General features: G+C 46.9%; 1 protein-coding gene across 1 annotated transcript in view; it reads right to left on the bottom strand.

Annotated features, from left to right (window-relative positions):
- Nucleotides 1-1023: 1023 nt before the first annotated feature.
- PGM1 (phosphoglucomutase 1) overlaps nucleotides 1024-20472 on the bottom strand; it is a 25036-nt gene continuing 5587 nt past the window's right edge. Inside the window, 10 exon segments of the mRNA XM_010079966.1 lie at nucleotides 1024-1420; nucleotides 2324-2458; nucleotides 3142-3325; nucleotides 4688-4823; nucleotides 7914-8029; nucleotides 8614-8768; nucleotides 9182-9372; nucleotides 10190-10315; nucleotides 11085-11231; nucleotides 11508-11670. Coding sequence (XP_010078268.1) covers nucleotides 1331-1420; nucleotides 2324-2458; nucleotides 3142-3325; nucleotides 4688-4823; nucleotides 7914-8029; nucleotides 8614-8768; nucleotides 9182-9372; nucleotides 10190-10315; nucleotides 11085-11231; nucleotides 11508-11670 — 1443 coding nt within the window. The 3' untranslated portion in view covers nucleotides 1024-1330.

The following is a 20472-nucleotide window of genomic DNA, read 5'->3' as shown; positions in this document are numbered from 1 at the left end:
GGTGAAGCCATGTTGACTGCCTCTAATAAGTAAGGCTTTTGAGCTCCCCAGGTGCTCTCTGCACTGGTACGGCTTCCTGAGACGTTTTCCTTTCGCTCGGCAGACTGCGAGTGGGAGGAATCAGCGGCTCCGCAGCAGCTGCAGGAGGAAGAGGTGCAGGAGCGAGTCCTTCGGGAGCCCAGCCGTGCGGGCAGAGCCCTGCACCAACACACAGCGATTTTGGTGACAGCAATTGCCCACTCAGCACTTTCTCAACTCACGGACTTGGGAGACCAGCCTTCGGCATCTGGTTTTTGTGAAGAACCCCCAGCACGGGCTAGGGTCGATGTACCTGGGGTTATTCTCCAGAGTCCCCCCCTTGCTGGAGGGTGTCACCGCTGTGGATGAGGGACAACAAGTCAGTGGCATGAGCACCTCTAGTCCTCTCCAAGCTGCCTGGGCTGGAAGCAGGACCATGGCTCAGCTCCGAAGGGATGGCTTCCAGGAAAAGGGCAGGAAGGCTGCAGCTGCAGGGTGTTAATGTCAAACAGCTACAACTGTGTCCAAAGTGACACTCTCAGTGCCCTTGGATAAGATTTTCCACACTAATACCTGCAAATCCGATTATTCCAAGGAACTTACTATCCACCTGCAACCAAACGAGCTCATCAAAACCATGTTTCATTCTTCAAAAGGGAACCTGACGTGATGTAAGAAAATAAAAGAGCACTGACCAGTCATTGTAGCTCACATCAGTTTAATTTCCTGCAATGCTTGTTACTGCCCATTTCTGCGTCAAGGGTTTGTTGTGGGTTTTTTTCTTAGACAGACAGCAAATGGGGGTCAATTTACATGATTTGTTTCTGAAAGGGAAAAATCCACGTAAGCAAAAAATACACAGCTTTAATACACAGTCATTGCTAATTCAGAAACATCACATTTAAGAGTCTATGTATTATCAGGGATAAAACATTTGGGCTTCTTTTCCAGGAAAGTGTCCAAAATAGGGATTATTTTCTATATTTTTGAAAAATTTAGTGTCTCTTATTTCTAGAGCCTTTTGTTTAAAGAAAAAAAAAATCACATATGCTAAACCAAAAGGCAGTGTGCTAACGAGCACCACACACAATGCCAGCAGCGCTGGGTGACGCAGAAAAGCAGCACAGCAACGTGCACGCAACGTGGTGGCAGGGGCTGGGTTTCGTTGTCTATCCTTAGCAGTTCAATAGTGTTCTTAAATACAGAGATAAAATTAATATTACTCTTTCAGTGACAGATCTGACAATAAAAGGGGCGACAGGATGACTTCCTTCTCTCGGTGTGCACTCCAGCACGGCGTCCGACCAAGCCTTTATGTTATGACAGTGGGACCAGTGCGGCCAGTTCTTTCATGAAGCTGTGACAGTTTCAGTGCAATGGAAATGAGCGGTGCCAACATCACCTGCAGAAAGGAGAGAGCACGCTCAGAACCGCAGAGGAGAGTGGCACACACAGCCTACACACGTCGCATCTGCCCTTCCCTGGCAGGCGTCTGGTGTCAGCCCGGGACACCCAGAGCTCGGCACCACTGCTCAAGGGATCGTTTCAGGTTCCCAACATGAGCTGTGGGACCAGCGAGAGGAACGGCGCAGGGAGGGACACAGGGTTACGACCGTGTGCAGGCTCAGAGAGAAAACCTGAGCACGTCTGCGGTGTTGCTGCCGCCCTCATCGTGCCGTACTCCAAACTCCTTTGCACCGATGGCACAGAACAGGTAAATCGTAAGTTTAGCTTGTGCTGCTCAGAATGTGGGTTTTTATTGTTCTTTGTCAATAATCACACAGTGAGTTAGGCACAAAGAGTTCAAAGACTCTGTGCCGGGAGAATATAAAATGAAGATTCTTTTCCTTCCAGTGCCTACAGGAGAGCTCAACAGCATTTTTAAATGATGCTGTAAAGAACACATATTAAACTCAGCACAGAACAGCTCAGTGTCTTCTTACACATGGCTGCATAACCTCCGTTTATTTGTTTTGAACAAGTATTTCCCAAATTTGGTACAGGAATGAGCTCATTATATCCCTAGTGATGCAACATTTAAAGGAGAAGGTCAGTTCAGGACTGAAAGAGTCCTCCCACACCTGCAACCAGCCACAGATGGAACATAAACAAACGGAAAAGCTTCATGTGCAATTTCAGGAGCAGCTGTGAGGGGTTCTGAATAAGCAACACTTGTTCCACACAGCACTTTTAAAAAATAAATCTATTTACACTGGGATTAAAGATACTAAAGTGCTAAGGAAAGATTTAAGCTTTTTAGGAAGGCCAGGAACCAGTGGTGCCCTGACTCAGATGCAGTGCTTACCTGTGGGTCTTCACTTATCTTCTGAGGATCCTTCTCGTAGCTGTCGATGTAGAGCCGCACAGTTGCTCCAGCACTGCCGGTGCCGCTCAGCCTGAAGATGATGCGGGAGCCATCAGAGAAGATGAGCCGCAAGCCCTGGTGAGAGAGAAGGAGAGAAGAGCCTCTCAGCCATGCACCTCTCAGGTACCAGGATATTTTCCATGAGAGCCAGCGTGGCTACAGCAGACCTGCACCATCCCAGAGCTGCTCCTCTTTCGGGAGCCACAGAAGGCTCCTCTGTTATCCTCTCCCCACTCCCGGAGGAGCTGGTGTCCCTCCTAATCCACCCTGGAGAACTGCTGCCTGCCCTCTTAGGGACAAGCACACGAAAAGTGCCATCAGCTCAGGGCCAAATCCCTCTTGGGACGATTCACTTGCTAGCACTAGAGACAAGGCGATACCTGACCAGGAAGGTTTGTGCCTGTGCTGCAGTGGGCTTTCAGCTCTTTATTCTGCACAACTCACTTCTCGGCCACTGACCCATTGCCCAAAGGATCCCCCTCAACTCAGCTCTGTCCCTCCTTCGTAGGGAAACTTCACTCCCCCCTCCAGGCTCTGCTGGGGCTGGAACATCCTCCAGACCCTTCTCTGAGGCAGGAATTTCCCTCAAGCACAGCAAGATCCCACAAGCAAACACAGGACAGAAAAAATTTTCCAAGAGACAAATACAGTGTTTGACTTTAAAGCAGGTGCAAATGCAACGCACAAAGACTAAGCTCCAAACCCACGGGGCAGCACCCCCCTGAGGTGACGTTCAGCCCACACAAGGCTTTACCCACCTGGTTTCTGGAGACGCTTCCATCCACGGGATCATTGTACTCAAAATTATCAGCTTTCTCCACCGTGTAGACTTTGTCACCGCATGATAACTGCTTCCCCACAAAGGAGCGGTCGAACATCACAGTCTCCAAATCCTTCATCATTTTGTTCGCTGCATCTGCATCCACCTCTTCATAGTCGTACCTACAACAGTCACCACAAAACAACGGTGAGGAAGGGGAGGCTGTAATGAATGGCAGTGTTTTGTGATGCCCCGTATGTGTTCTCTACTCCCTCACTGGAAAGGAGGAAGGAAAAGAGAGGAGGATCTGTGGGCAGCAACGTAGCTCCGATCCAATATGAGTCCGTGGGATACACTGCAGCATAGCACAGGCGTTCGGCATCAGGAGAGATGAAAGCACAAATTGTGCTGCCTTGCGCTCGACGTATCGGAGACGGAGGGCTAGACTCCAGCACTGCTGACTGCAAAGAATTTATTCTAATTCTGTCGATAGGATCTCAACAAGTTCTTCACAATAACAATTTCTCCTGAACATCCTCGTATGCATCCCCACAGCCAAACGCAGGCGTGATTGCTGCACACGATAGAATACCAGTGCCAGCTTTGATCTCACTAACCCAGGTAAGAGAGGCAGTCAAGGGTGGCCGGAGCACACATCACGATCCCAGACTTTGCACTCTGATTGCTGGGGTGATTTGCACCGCTTTTATTTGCCCGGCTGTCTGGATGCAGCAGGCACAGGCTTGCTAACCTGCCTGCTGTTGCACTCAGCTTGCTCTGCAGACATACCTCTGGTGCTGAAAAACTACATTTTTATTCTAGACTCTAGCATTTTTTCCACAGGTTTTAACACCTCGGATGTACGCTGGCTTTGTGGTGGGGTGGGGAAGGCAATTTTTTTCATTTGCCAATTTGAGACAGAATTTTCATGTAGGTCTTCCAAGCTGAAAGATTTCTGCCTAATGCTTTCACTCCAGACTGCGTTCCCACCTCTGCTTGTGTGCAGGTTGGTTCGCGCTCCTTCCCTTTCCATCTTCCCTGTCTACTGGAGTTGAAATTAGAGTATTTTGGGACTGGGCAGAAACTAAACCAGGTAAATAATGGCCTAGGAGCTGGGCAGCCGTTCAATGTCATCACTGAAGATACTACAAATTCAATTGTGGTCTCAAGAAATATACAGTTCCAATGGCAAAAAAGACTCTTGCAAGAAAAAAAAATCTCCATTAAAAGAAAAAAAAAAAGATACATTGCATATATAACATGTACAGCCTTTGCAGCCTTTGATACTTACTAGATTTATGTTCAGAATAACAAATCCTAAACTGGACATCACGAAAGGTTAAGGTGAATGCTCACTGTTTTATTTAGCTCAGATACGTTGCATACTGCAGCAAACTGCTCGGGGAGTTTTAAATTACTGCAATGCCCCAGAAACAGCAAGTGGAACGATGACACTGGTGCCACCGGTGCTTGGGGCTCTGACCTTGGAGGGTTGAAAACACAGGGCAGAGGTAAGCGCGAGGTGTCAGGAGTGCTTTCCCCACCTGGTGAAGAAGTTCCTGCCGTATTTCTGCCAGTGATCCTTCATGATATCCTCCACGCTCTGCTTGCGGGTGGCGAGGATGGACAGCCATGCCAGGACAGCCCACAGCCCGTCCTTCTCGCGGATGTGGTCGGAGCCTGCGGAGAGCCACAGCACAAACACATTTCCCACCTCCTTCCACGCGAGAGCCTGTGCTACAGCCCTACCTTGTCTTCTCCGTCCAACTGGCAGCCATACAGACTCACAACTGGAAGGCATTTTCGTGAGCTCAATCCCTGCTGTATTGTTAAAATGGTTCAAGATATCATCTGCTTTTAGCTAGAGCCCAAATAAAACATTCGGCCCCTTTTAATGCAGACACACACGCTCATTGTTCACAGATCCTTCATTCTGTTCCCGAGGAAGTTATGGGGAATGTACAGTAAAAAGGTTGTCAAAAAAAAAAAAAAGAAAAAAAAGAAAGGCAGATGCAAGGAACAGCTCAGGAAGGACTAACATCAACCTCTTCAAGAGTTGTCACGTCCCGCCTGCCAAAGCGGCGTACTCCGATCAGCACATATGCTGGCTGAGCACCAAGAAAAATGTCAGCCCTCACTGAGGAAGCCAAACCCTAACGACTCCGAAATTACGCTGCAATGGAGAGAAGAGCAGCTTGTTGGATGGCGAACAAGGAGAGACTCCATTCATGTGTGGAAACCAGAAGAGAGCCGCGTGCCTGCTCTCGCTCCCGCAGGCCAGGCACTGAAGGGTGTGAAAGACCCAATTTTGGCTAAAAGAGGATTTCTGCAAACCCAGCGTTGCACAGAGAGCAGGAAGCAGTCAGAGGGCAGCCCAGCCGTGCCCTGGGAGCACACCGGCCAGGGCAGGGACTGCACAGCACCCTCAGGAAACCCGAGAGGGTGTTGGAACATAGACAGCACCCTGAGCACCTAAATTAAACGAGGGATCGAATGGCAGCCCCAGAATACATCCAACCCAGACTCCACGCTTCTAGCTTGTAAGTTCAGTGCTGTGCCCCACAGATGTAGAACTCCTGAGTTTTATCCTGTGAGCTCTGGAAAGTCTCCAAGCAGGTATTAATGAAATCCCAAGGAGCCAGGGTACGCCTGCTAATGCAGAGAGCACTCCAGAGCTGCCATTTTACCCTCTCAAGAATTGCCAGAGTGGACAAACGTCTGGGGAAAAAGGCTGGGGGACGGGTTATGTGTCGCTTTACACAAATCCCACTATTGTAGACACAGCGATAAATTATCCCCGCGGTCCTTTACAGCGGAGAGAGCTGTGCAGAGGTGATGGAGAGGAATGCTAAATAAACAGAAGTCCCATGTGATGTATCAACTTATTGCTGGAATAAAATACCCATGAAATTTTTTGCTGTCATGTCGCATTACTCTAATTGCTCCCGGACTCCAGTCCCACCGGGTCACAGTTTGTTTCAATTTTTAGTGGGTCTAGTTGGCTGCTCCTTCACTTCTCTCCCCTTCAGCACTCACATTCTGTCCAGCTCCAAACAACTCCTCATTAACTTGCTATCAACCAACCTTCCTCACCCCCCTTGCATTCCTTAAAGTGCTTTTGCCAGATGGACAAATCCCCTTTGCATCGTGGAGGGAGTCCCACACTCCTGGACCCTTTCTTCATCTGTGTGTCCCCCCCCAAAAAACTGCTTCAGTCCTTGGCCACTGGGATCTGATGCTGCATGGCCAAAATCTCAACCCTCTCTCAGCCCCCGCTGCAAACGGAATCAGTCACTTTTATTTGTGCTGTAGAGTCGCTTACCTATTGGGGGATGGAGAGGAGCTATGAGCTCATTGCTCGTACAATAAAAGATGGAAACCATTTTAGAGAGCTGCTCATTAGAGACCATCTCCTATCAGCAGCTCCATGAATCATTTGCTGCTTTTTGTTTTTATTTATTTACTGAAATGCTGGTGCCCTCTCATCAGCCAAAGTCCAGAATATAAACTTCACGCATGCTGAAATCATTCAGGGCAAAACTCCAAAATCTTTCCTTACTCATGGTTTACTTCAAGATTTCTTTATAGACATACCACATTCTCCAAAACTCCCCTTTCCTTCCAACCTGAGACCAAATCCTGTATAGCAGAATAACATTTGATTGCTAAAATATTGCCACTGAAGATTGTTTAAGCTCCACAGCAAACTGCATTCAACCAGAGTCTCTGATGCCATTTCCTCAGCTACAGAAAAGCTGGGGTAATCCTTTCACATCAAATTGTGGCCCCCTGTTCGACGAAACTCTTAATTTCAGGCATTTGGGGATTTAACGCCATCCCTGCTCTGAGAGACACCGACGCACAGGCTAAAATGTTTTTCTCAAATCTGGGGTGGTGGAATGAAAACACACCAGATTTCAGCCTGAAATCATCCAACCTAAATTCCCTCGCATTGCACATCCTACCAGCTACCCCCTGGCTTCAGAGGTCTCTAGAGAATATGAAAAACAAGATCCTGGGGAAAATTCAGGAGGGAAGGTCCCATTTCCATGGTCAGGACATTAAACCCACGTGGTAGATGCCACGGGAGAGCTCAGAAATGGCCCAGGCCTCCTGGGAACACTGTGTTTTGAGCACACTGCTCCAATGTAGAGCAAAATGTGCTCACTTTAACTTCCCTGCACAAATAATAGTTTTGTGTCACGTGCACACCCCTAGTAAATTCTTTAAGATGTTCACTTTGTTTCTCAGTAACCTAATAACTTGCTTAGCCTGTTCAAAGGCAAGTGTTAATTTAAACTTTATAAATCATACCTTGTTTTTAGAACAGGAAAATGAGGGCCCTATTAAGCTCAGAGATTTAATAGTGACCTGAAACCTTCCCTAATAAAACTGCATGCTCCAAACCATATTTCTTTCCAGAAATGAAAACATTTAGAAGGTTTTCCTGGCCACCAGGAGTTGAAAAATACATTTAACACTGCACTTAATCCCCATAGACTCAATGACCGGGCTAGTAAAGAGGCCCTTAAACTTCCTGCATATCTACATTTGCCTTCCCAAGTAACTGAAAGGAGAGATAGCTCTTGCCTGACAAAACTTTTCACCATTGTGTTCGTTTCCACCAGTGATTCTTGCAAGGTTTTCTTTTTTCATTTTATTGTTTTAGAAGCATTAACAACCACACTTGAAAGATAAATCCCAAGCTACCCAGCACAATGAAGAACTAAGAGGAGGAATTAATTGGTGAAATCAGGAACGCTGACTTACCAGTACCAAAACTTTCCTCTCCACACAGAGACAGTTTGTTCGCATCCATCAAGTTTCCAAAGAACTTCCAGCCAGTTGGAGTTTCATACAAAGCAATCTTTGTAGCGTGGGCCACCCTTGAAATGTAAGAAGGGAAAGTCACATCGCAGCTGGACTCCTAGCGCTCCCACGTGAAATACTGCAGCAGGAGCTTCAGTTGCCACCTGAAAGCATCTCTTTTGGGGTAACACTGAAGGTAGGTCATGCGACTGTTTTGGTTTTTTACGACAAACAATTCTTTGTATGGCAATCCTTTATTTTATCCCAGTGTAACATTTGGTAAATGGGTGGGATGAGCAACTAAAGAACAGATATAAATATCTAGCTCTTCTAAAGCAATTCTAAGTTGTAGATCTCAAAGCATTTACCAAAGTATCACTATCAACTTAAAAAAAAAAAAAAAAAAACGGCGGGGAGGATCATTTGTTTGGTCTCATACGTTGAGAAGAGCCAAGAGCAGAGCCCAGCCTGGCCATGGCTCTGAACAGGATTTAATTCATTAAACTTCACTGCCTCCCCTGGCAGCCAGCCCGCAGCAGCCCTGGCAGTGCTTCACCCTTCAGGCAAAGCATTAAGAGATACATGTTAAACCACAAAAAAGAGACAGTCCCTCTCCTTGGCAGCGTTCCCCTCCATCGCCGTGCGCAGAGGTAGACATTACCTGTCCAGAGCCCCGCTGGTGGGCATGCTCCGGGCAAAGCCGCGGACTCCAGTCTGCTGGAAATAGGGAATACTGAAAATGTTGGCAGCGATGACAGCGACAGAGTCGGAGGGGTTCACAAAGAAACCGTGTTTCCCAAGAATCATGTTGCGATCCTGGTGAAGACAAGAGAGAAACAGCTCTCATCCCCACTCAGTGCAAAAAGGCTGCAGTGGCAGAAGTTGTTCGACTTGGCAGACGCAGCCTGTAAGCCCAACGACTCACAGAGATTTTTTGACTGCCCCGAAATAAATACAGAGCTTTGAAAAAAGTTAAATAGCAACACCTGCATAGCATTTCACCTTTCTGCTGATTTTTCACAGTCTTTAAAGGTATTTAAATACAGTTTGGGCTTCATTATGAACACAGTAGCCAACTATTGCCGTGGTGGCAAACTGCAGCAAGTGGTTTGCTTCCATTTGCAATTACAGAAGGGAGAGAGGGAGGAAAAAAAAAAAAAAAGGTCTTTGCTTTCGTCCCCCACAGCTGAAAGGAGGGGAAAAAGGTGAATACAGAACTGGCCATTTACCCCATCTCCATCAAAGGCAGCTCCAAAGTCATACTCTCCCGTCTTCATGGTCTGGACCAGGTCAGCAGCGTAGGTTAAGTTGGGGTCGGGATGGTGGCCACCGAAGTCCTCCAGCGGGGTGCAGTTCACAGCTGAATTTGCTGGGGCTCCGAGCTCCTCACACAGGATCTTTTTTACATAAGGGCCCACAACTATCAGGGCAAAACAGGAGGAGGAAACGAGTCAGCCTCTGCCCTCAGGCAGCTCTGCAGCAGCCACATAACCCCCCCAGGCCCCCCGGCTCCTCACTTTGGGTCAGTTTATATGGTTTATGGTAAAAAAGCACAAGCGCTCACATCAAAAGCCCCAAGCAGCACCTAAGTGTGGTTAATCCTGATCCATCCAGGCACACGAGCGCTTGCCAAAGTAAGATTTTCAGCTGAGGGGCTGTCCCACTACATAAGTGAGACCACTCCTGGGTTTAGAAGGGAGGATGAGCCACGCCAGGGGCTCAGCGTGTGAGTCAGGACCCCACCATAAAGTGTTTACACCCCAAGTGCACGGAGTAACAAAACAAAATGCCTGTGTGATTCACAGACATCCAGCAGCACAATGGGATTTATTGCTCTCAAGTGCTAATCATGTAGACAATACAAAAAAAGTGAGCTTAGGAGTGGAACAGCCTGGAGCCAAAAGAAACAAGAGGCTGAGAAAGCTGGGGTGCTCCTGAAAATGTCTCTTGAAAGAGACTCACAAGCTTGGCATGTATATTAAATTATATAAACCAGTTCAATGGTCCCATTTTTGTAATCAAATATTTATGGGCAGTCCTCTGCCTAACTGCTGTGACCTCCATGGGACATCGACTGATGCAAAGCCTGCCGGGGCAGCTCAGATCACAGCACCAGCGCCAGCCTCCTCTGGCTCTCAAGCGTGGATTCCAGAAGAAAGCTCTCTCTCTGAAGTAGGTGGCAAAGCCCCGGGAACACCTGGTCCCCAACAATGCCCCAAACCCAAGTCCACCCGTACCTCCGTGCATAGCATCTATGCGAATCTTGAGGTGGTTTTTCCCTGAAAGCAGTTCCTTCAACGCACTGAAGTCAAAGATGTTCCTCAGCATATTTGCATAAGCTTCTACTGAGTCCACAATTTCCACTGGGGAAAAAAGTAAACAGAGACCAACTCTCAGAGTCTGAAATCTTTGTAGAAAAGTAATTTTGCTACACGTGGCGCTGTGCTGACAGTCCTTAGTGCAGAGGGTCAGGGCTCAGCATAAAGCCTTTAAACATCCCATAGAATCATTTCATGAAGACAGTAATATTTTTTTTTTTTAAATTACAGGCACAGGTCACCAGGAGATCGTAAAAAATATGTGCAGTAAGTGTTTTCCAAGTATTTTTTTTTTTAAAGTATTTCCATATTTCACTGCTAATTGACAAAAGTCACTGTGAAATGTAATGGCTTTCCCACTCACAGGGACAGCTCTTACATGTGACACCATGGAAAAGAAATTCGTTGCAGAGTTAAACGCTAACACTATAATTTTTAATCAGGAAAATGCACTTTAACTGCAGAGTTGTCTGTTTCACAAGTACACATTAATGGTAGCCTGACAGACAAAATAGTTTCTGATTTTTGTGAAATCTGATGGATTAGATTTACCTACTGAAGTACAACCTTTTGTAGGACAAAAATAATGCGATTGCAGTATCTACACAAGATAAGATGCAGGCAAAAAGAAATGCCAGGATGCCAGGGTGACCAGGAGCGATGTCCTTGCTTGGCTTGTCCAACAGATGGGAAGGAGAGGTCAGAATGGCCACGTCCGTCCTTTAGAAACACCAGATGTCCTTGCCTGATCATGGCAGGTCCACACTAACCCCACCTGAAAGGAAACTTTCCAAGAGGAAGAACAGTCATTTACCTGTAAATGGTTTGAATTTGTTCTCCAAATCAAACTGCTGTTTCCCGATGGTGCTCAGGTCCACGTGGAGATCTGGGCAGATGGCGTACTCTTCAATTTTCTTGCTGAGTTGGAAAATTTTATCCGTGATACCCTCAGGAGCAGGACCTGCAAGATAAAATGGGCAAGGGGGAAGATGTTAAAGAATCAGACTGCAAGAGGAGTGTACTTGAGAAGTACAGCAAAAGATGTGGGGCTGGGAATACCTCCCTAGGAGAGAAGTATGAGGGGAGCAGAGCAATCATTTGCCCTGTTTACGGAAACTCACTTCTCAGGGCACTGAATCTCTACGATATTAAGACAGTTAAATTATGTTCCTTGAGGTCAACACACAAAATGGCCAAACAGAAACAAAGCAAATCAAAATGAACCAAGTGACCTTACCTCCATTGGCGATGTTGAATTTGATGCCAAAATCTCCATTGGGCCCACCGGGGTTGTGGCTGGCTGTCAGAATGATGCCACCGATGGCTTTGATTTTCCTAATGATGCAGGACACTGCTGGGGTGGAGAGAATGCCGTTCTGCCCGATGACCAGGCGTCCAATCTGAAAATTAAAAAAGCAAAACAAACTATTTTAAGTCCCAAATCCTAAAACAAGCAAAACTGCCAATGCCCCAGACACTGGTGACAGGTGAACCAGAGCCCCCAGGAGCTGTGCTGATGGCAGAGGTGCTGCTTCCCTGCAAGCAACCAGCTTGATCCCAGGAGGATGCCGAAGCTCTCCGCTGGGTATAGTGAATGTCAGCATCTGACCCCGCTCTGTTGTGCCTTTTTCACATTTTCCTTTATGAATGCTGCAGCTCAACTGGAAATGGCAGCTTGCACTGAAAAGCTGAGCTTTCCAGAGGCATCTAAATAACAACCCAAAAGAACCCCCCTTTGGCTACGGTCTCAAACTTTGCTTTCAAAAGACAACAATGGGATTGAGAGAAGCCAAAATAAAAGAAAAATCAAATATCATCACTACTCCCACGAGATTGGCTGCAGATTCTCTTACAGCAGGTAACATACCTCCTTCCCAAAAATTTAGTAGTATCATCGAGATTAAATCCAGACCAATGTGCTAAGCGATACAAGGTAATCAGGATCCGGTTGCTGGAGTTCATGTAATAAAACAGAAGATGAATATTCTTCTGGAAGAACACACTCCTTACCATAGCCCACAAATGAGGTGACAGAGATTTAAAAAAATACCAGACTACTCTCCAGCAGCCGAGGAGATTAGACCCTGTATACGACTGAGTAAAGAGGAGGAATTTCATTCAAACACAAGATAAACCAGCAAACAAAAGGCAGCGTTCCCAGAGTGAGGGTCCAAATTCGGTGCTAAGCCAAGGGCACTGAATGACTGCGATTCCTCTCCCGCGGCACTGCCCGGTGCTAAGCCCTGGCTTCGCTGCTGATCGGTTATTACATGCTACAGCTGTCACAGAGTGACGGGGTGAGCTAAAAGAACTGCACCTCTAGCAAACAACAAGCATAAATGCAAAACAGCAGTTTATAAACCCAAAGTGAACACCCTTCTCTCCACTGGTCATAGTAGCTAATATTACAGCCCTCAGCGCCTGGCTAACAGGCTGATCGTGCAATGTTTTATTTATTTTTTTTAACACAACGTGATGATCCTTGAGGTCTTTTCCAACCTTAATGATTCTATGATTTAATCTGAAGTACCCCAGTCTACACGGATTTTGCTTTCTTTCCCATTCTCAGTCCAAGCCAGCACACCTTGTCTCATGTTTTATTCCAGCCTCCAAGCCTTGCTCCGTCAGTTTCACCAAGAATTAATGAAGGCTCCAGGAAGCTCCTCTCTCAAACTTCATCTTTTGTTTCCCATCATCCCTTCGCGGGTCACATCCAGCCACAACACCCCTCCACATGGGTGATCTGCCAGGGCTCACATGCAGCTCAAGGGATGCTGCAGGGGACTGGCAAAACAAGGGAGTTTCTCTCCCAAACCGAGCAGCAGCTGCAGGAGAGCTGGGTGAACACATCAAATCCCTTATCCTTACCCAGCTCATCCTCCCTGAGCTGCAGCTTTTGCACGTGTATAACTGCTCCTGCAGCAAGGAAGGAAAAGACACAAACGCTTGTCTCCATACACGCTCCCCTCCGCTACGGGGTCCTCCTCAGCTTTCAGGGTTTTTCAGCCATCATTCTGCCCCATCCAATGCTTAATCCTTGATGGTAACCACTGGAAAAAGCTGCTCAGTGTAGCGGCATGCTGAGCAATTTACACTTATTCTTCTTTAATTTTCCTGGAATTTCTTATAGGAAAAAATCTAAGGATGCAGAAATGCCTTTCACAGAATGCTCTAAATAGAGCCATTCACAATCAGACCCACTTTGTGCAGTGATTTGAAGCACTTTGAAGCAACCCAGGCAATACTTCCACTCCCATGCTTTTCCTGAAAGCCCCACTAAGATGCACATGGGCAATAAAGGAGACCTCCCACGGGGCCCCTTCTTCCCTCAGTAACGCAAGCTGATGCTTTCACACCAAAAACATGTTTTCCAGGCCAAGGAGCTGGTGTTTACAGCTCCATCATGTCACCAGCATACCCTTCCAGTCCTCTTGCTGTACGAGGGATGCCTCACAAGAACAACCTCGCCGCTCCCATACACTGTGCCGCACTTACGGTCTCTGAACAGAGATGCTTCTATTTATACAAGTCAAGATTTTGTCCAAATCCCTTGGTGATCTCCTTTAACCACATCCTTTCATCATTTAAAACATGCAATGTGATGCTACTGACACAGCAAGTGTGTTTGGCGCAATTCAGATATCCCGCTGGCCCCAGTTTTGGTGGGGTATCGGTACCTTAACTGTACCTGTCTCTGACACATCACCAAAGAGATTTTTGCCTACTCAAAACACAATATGCTTTTTTTTATATATTTGAAAACATCCTCACACTCATCCCTTCTATAGGGCAAGATGAGCACAACGTTGACAGTCACAGCTGTTAGCCAGACTGTATAAAAACAATCAACGAAAAATATCGAAACTAGCAGTGAAACTAGATTTTAGCCAGACACGGGCCACATTGCTGGAAAGAAATGCATGAGAAAAGCCTCAGCTGGTGAAGTCTAATTTCATCTTTACCAGCAGAAAACCTATCCTAGTGTCAAGCATCCCAAGCAGCAGGCCTGGCTCTCTGTGCACATTTTCCAGCTCTTCTGCTCAGCCCATACACTGACTTAAGAGGAACATATTAATTTGTGTTGTCAAACAGAAAACATATAATTTAAAAAAAAAAACCAGACATCTACCACAAGCAGACAAGCCTTCTGTTCTCCTTCCAAAATACAGATTTCCAGCACAATTGGAGATCACTGTCACAGTTGCCACTCACTTTCTAACTCTCATTTCAATTTTCAAAGCCTCCCAGAGTACTTATACAGCCACAACTTACTCCTCTTGAGAAAAAACCAACCCTGTGTTCTGCCTTTTCAGTTACTGAGCAGCTCAGACCAATGCTGAAAGAGCTTCTGCCGAGCTGCCACTGAACAGCGAGCCACGGCTCTTCTGAACAATATCAGGGTTTTATGATCTGATGGACAGACTACGAAATCCACAGGTGCTAATAGTTTCTGGCATGTCAAAACACAAAACAAAACCACAACCAAGCAGTGTTTATTTTCTTTACTGGATGTGGATTCCCATATCCTTCTATCCAACTGCATCACTTAAAAGTAAAAAATAAAAACCACTAATTTCTGTAATACCAAACTGATTTTCCACTAAACAGTTAACTATTAGCAGTTGAATGAAGTCTTTGGGGAAATTAAATCTCATCCAGATTAATTTATGATGGTTTTCTGCATTTATCAGCTACACAACTACAGGAATTTACTCATTTAACATTTACCAACCCCGTTGGCAGCAGCCATTTGGACTATCAGTTCCACTGCAGACTTATTAAGGTACCTCCCATCACCTCCAACTACCATAGAAGATCCTTGGCGATCTCTTAGGTCTATGGAAAAAAATATACTCTGGATAAAATTCTGCAAATAGTTAATCTTGGATTCAAAATAAAAAGTCTTCTTCCGTAATCCACTGGTTCCTGGTTTCTGATCATCGTAAGGAGCTGTTGGGATGGTCAAGATAGGCAGAGGAGCGTCTTCCATGTTCTTTTTTCATACAAATGCATTTAAAAAGTAAATTATGCCAAAATACAAAAAGCAATCTTGACACCAGCAATGGCCCACCTATTAGAAGTTCAGTGAAGCTGTTGAGCACCCAAAAATAGCTCCTTGAATGTGGTTTCTGTAACTGAAGACGTTTTCTTGCACTTGTTGGGGAGGATCAATGTCACGGAGAATACACAATTCCACGCTGCCGCCCTTCACTGAAACAGCTGGGGGTTTTTGTCTTCTTTATCACCTTCTGCTCTCCACGGGGACAGCTCCTGGCCATTCTGTGCTATCGCCCACCGAAGCCCAGCATCGTCAATCGATCCGGTTCTCCCCTGGGGAAGGGGTGACGCAGGGAGCAGCTCGGCCCTCTGCTCGGATGCACAGACGTGCTGCCCCCGGCGCGGAGCCCAGCATTTTCGCCAGCCCAGCAGATCTGCAGGGCAGCGCCAGGCCGCTGGCCGGGGCGGCCGTCACGCCGCTCCCCAGGAGGTAAGGCTCCAGCAGGCATGGCAGCGCTCCGCTGGAGTTATTTTGCAAAGTCTGGTGAGTTAAAGGTCACTCTTAAAATGGAAGGCGACAGATCTGTTACCTACAGTTCGCTTGTACGACTCGTGCTTTAACAACCTGGCTCCCTCTCAAACACAACGACGTTATCCACGATGAACGCTGGGTCAACCTTTGTTTCACCAAGAAAAATCTAGAGCAGCTAAAAAGCCACAAGAGCAATTGGTTTCAACTGAATGCCCACACAAGCCTCACTAAGGGCAGTATATGCACTCGGAGTTACTAAAAACACAAAAAAATTATCAAATGTTTTAGAAAACTGCATCTGATAATGCTATTCATTTTGGAGCAGCTTAAAAACATGCAGAAGAGACTCAGATACCAAGAAACTTCAGTGAAGCATCATCTTCCTGAACATGGGGAAGGTAACTCTGAATGCTAGATTGGAATCGGAGTTTCCTCCAATAACACTCAGAGTCCTCTGTACAAGCTGCTGGAAACAATTTATAGGTATTACTGGAGCAATTAAAGAACACACACTTTGTAATGACGCAGCTTGTCCCCTTATTAAAAGGCAGGAGGGGAAAGGAGATGTGTTCACAGCTGAATTGTGCCAGTTTACAAAGGTTCTCACGGGACTGTGTCCCAAGGTACCGACTCTGTCATTGCTCCAAAAACCGACAGATTTTCTTCCAAGGGGTAAACAGATCCTGTTATATTCATTAGTACATTAAAATCAAGCTGGGTAATTTGTGCAAGACTGAGGGGAGAGCTCATGATTGAAGGCAGAAAAACACCTTTGGAGACAAAGCCTCTACCCGACCTTCTGCAAAGGTGTCAGCCAGGTCCTGCAAGGGAGCCGAAGAGCCAGGCGAGCTCTCGTGCCTGCTCCCTGGGGAGGAATTTTAGTTCCCAAGGAAGGAGAATTTAATTAAGATTTGTTTTAAGAAAGCAAAGCTATCTCAGCCATCTGCAAGAACCCCAAAGGCTGCTGCCCCATGCAGCCAAGCGGTGAGCACTGGTTTAGACCAAAGGTGGGATGTTGCAGGGCTGAACACACGGCACATGAACCGAGCTGCCTGATCCATCCAGAGCCCCAGAAGCAATTTATTTTGCATGCTCAGAATTTGATTCCTTAATTCTCTCTTTTCTCCTCCAAACCACGCTGAAGCATGTGTACTGCAGAGCGAGGACAACACATATTTTACACCAACAGCGAGACTGCCTGGGCTATGCAGCTAGAAACAATTGTTGTGTAGTTTATACGTCTATGCTATCTCAGCATCCTGCAGCTGATGCCCTTGATTTTCATTCAAAGGTCCAGGTTTCCCTCTAGTGGCACAGAAAACAAAATCCAGCTCCCAAAACTGGGCTATGAGGAGCCTCACACTGGACCATCCCCTGGCAGGAAAAGGCTCTTTCCCTTCTTATTCCCAGCGAGATAAACTTACTGCCCTGAGAAATGCCATGGCATTAAGTGACGAGAGGAGGGCACAGGCCACCTACCAGCCCCTGCGGCTGCGCGGAGCAGATGCACATGGACTTACCAGCAGGGAAAAGGCCTAAGCAGGGTCAGGAATTTGTGCATGCAATTAAGCGCACATGTACTGGACAGAGGAATCAACTAAATTAAGCCAGGGAGGAAGGTGTCAGTCATTAGTGCTGTGCTTACGTACACAAAATGAAATGCATTTTATCAAACAAAACATAAAATTCAGTGATGAGCTAGTGCATATAAAGCATGTGGACAAGAACAACATATCCATCAATGCTGCCTTTGGGGCGCTCACCTGGTCCCAGGGCTTTCCTGAAACGTGTGCATCACTACTTGGGATAAACTAAATCACCAGTAATTGGCCAAGCAGGACTGGTATGGGGGCTGGTGATCACATGGTTACCAGAAGACTCAGAGGTGAAAAAAAGCTCCCCCAAAGGTGGATCCTGACCACCTGGACTGGAGCAGAGACTGGGGAAGGGTCATTTGATCTGGGAGGCTCTGCTTGGCTGACTGTGATCATTACAGATAACTTACAGGCTGGAAAGGAAATCAGCAGGTCATCTGCTCCCTCCCCAGAACTGGTGCAGGATCAAATACACCTTAGGGCATCCTCCAGAAAGTTGATATAACTTGTTCTTAGAATCTTTTTCTCCAGGTAAGCCATGCCAGTGCATGATTAGCCTTGCAGTTAGAAGCCTTTTCCCACAATGTGCTGTACCTTTTCCTTGCTATGGTTTAAGCCCTCCTGAGCTGACAAAGAAAACAAATTTATTATAATCCTCTTCCTGACAACTTCTCACATCAAAAAAAAAAAAAAAATCCTTAGCACGTTGACTCTGAGTGCCCTCTCTTTGCTCCAGTAAACAACCCCAAATCTCCTTAACTTCCTTGTGGTCGTATTTCCTGGGTCTCTCATTCCTCACGGCAGTCAGACTGGTGAGGGTGCCTCCCCCTGCAAACAGCCGATCTGCCATAGGCGGGGACATTTCCTAGCTTAGGTCCCGTTTTACTGTCTTGCACTTCAGACGTGCAAGAACAGTTAAAACCATGAACTTGGTTGACTTTGGTTAATGATAAAAAGACAAACAAGACTATTTTGAGAGGCCTTACACTTCAGTAAAACATTGCAGAGCGTGCAGCTCCTCCCTTGGCTCGATACCATCAGGCCCTGCCCCATCCCCTCACCCCGAGTGAGCTCTGCCATCATCCCTCATCCCACCCACTCAGGACCGTGGCTGTCTAGAACCTTCTTCCCCAAGCCTGGGGCCAGGCAGCTGGGCTCTCCCAACCTCCCACTGCGACACTACCTCATCCTCTTCCGAGCTACAATCTTATATTCTGACATTCAGGCAAGTAAAATAGCTGGGGGGGGGAACCCACTGTGCAAAAGCCAGACCGAACACTAATTCCCTCTTCTCATCCACTTCCATCAGGCTTCACCAAAGTCCAGGATGCCCTCTCCTCCACAACCAGCCCTTCTTCTCCTCCCTTTTCAGCTTCTTCCCATTCCTCTCTCTCACACTTCTCTCTCCCCATTCAGTGGGCAGATAAAACTAAGGTACCTCGCTGTGGAGTCGTGTTTAGGTACAAGCTTTTTCCTGCTCCTCAACAATTCTTCTGACAGCAACCACCTGGTGACAGGTGTTATTTCCTTAAGCTCTTTTTCTGTGATTAGTCCAAAAGTTACACTGCATGAAACCCAAAGTCAAATCAGGTATTTTACACTTATTTTGCCACTTTCCTTTAAGACAGAAATCGCATTTTCCTAACTCCTGAGCACAGAAAAGTTCTAGCCCCTGCGCTGCTGCCTTCACGCTCACCGTAAGAGGGTGCCAACAGCCCTGAAGAACCTCGCTGTTCAGCTGCCAAAACCATGCACTTTCTGCTCGAGTACAGCTCTGGTCCAGGCAGCCACTGCTGTGCGTGACATTTGGCAATGCCAAGGCAAACGGGGCCAGAGGAAAATAAATAGACCAACTGCAACCCTGTTAGTCATACGAGGATTCATGCTTCAACTGCAAAACTCCTTGTTTCCCTATGAATTAGTTAAAAGTCTGGGTTTTGAAGTTGCTGTAGAGATTCCAGAGAGGCAGAACACCTGGGCACCATCTCAACAGCATAAGTACACATAGATGCAACCACGTACATATGAGTCACTCCAGAATTAAGAGACATTTTTCCATACCTACACTACACCCCAGTTAAAATTAAGAGACAAGCTAGACGGGTGGCAGAGAAAGGGACCTGCAGGGCTGCTATAGATACCGTAGATAGGCTCCAGGCTTGTCACACCAGTCAGGGCTGACCCTCCCTTTGCCAGGAGAGAAGTACACACCAACAAGACTGAGAAGCTTTCTGTTCAAAGGTCAGCTCTCTAAAGTACACCCAAATCTGCATATTACCTTGCATGGCCCTGACGTTTGCTGTCCTGTCCCTGCACAGGGGGGTGGGAGAGGGATTCCACCTGGTTTACCTCAAGCAGACCCAGGAAAGCTCCAGGATTCCTGGCCCCTGTCCCTGGGTCCTCACAGAAACCAGCACCTGAACCCAAGAAATCCAGAATTACAAAATGCAGGCAATCTTGTAGAGGGGAGGGAAGATGCTAGCGTGAGGAGCAGAAACCCGTCTGGTTAAACCTTTCAGGATGAGGGATAGAGGCTCTGGTCTGAGGTGCACAGCACCAAGCTGCTGCCTGCCAGGAAGCTAGTAACCCACAGTATGTATACGTGGTGGGGAGATGGCTATATGTAGCAGAGAACAGTGTGGATAGAAGGGGGAGACATACACCAGTGTTTTCTCACAGACTTATGTCGGCACAGGGGTAAAAAGTGGCTGAAGTACATACAGCAGCAGGAAAGAGGGCTGGAAGGGCTGTGCAGAGGTCACCCACACCCTGCCCTAGGCAGGGCCAACCCTACACAAACCATTCTCATTAGAGGTTTTCCCAGGCAGAGATTCAACGACCTCCCCAGGCAACACACTCTTTTCATTAGTCTTAAGCTTCCAAAATGCTTTCTAACCTCTAACCTAAACCTCCGCTGTTGCAATTTTAATTCTTGCCCTATCCCCAGCAGACCAGAGAGTAATTTCTTACCTTCCTCCTTGCAGCATCACTGCAGAGGTTTGCAGACTGCCGGCATGCTGACCCATCCCTAGGCTAAATTCATTCCTTCTTCAGTGGCTGCGTTTGCCTGACCCCCA

This window comes from Pterocles gutturalis, unplaced genomic scaffold (genome assembly GCF_000699245.1).
Source record: "Pterocles gutturalis isolate BGI_N339 unplaced genomic scaffold, ASM69924v1 scaffold40334, whole genome shotgun sequence".
Taxonomy (NCBI): Eukaryota; Metazoa; Chordata; class Aves; order Pterocliformes; family Pteroclidae; genus Pterocles; species Pterocles gutturalis.
This window is presented reverse-complemented; position numbering and strand designations above follow the sequence as displayed.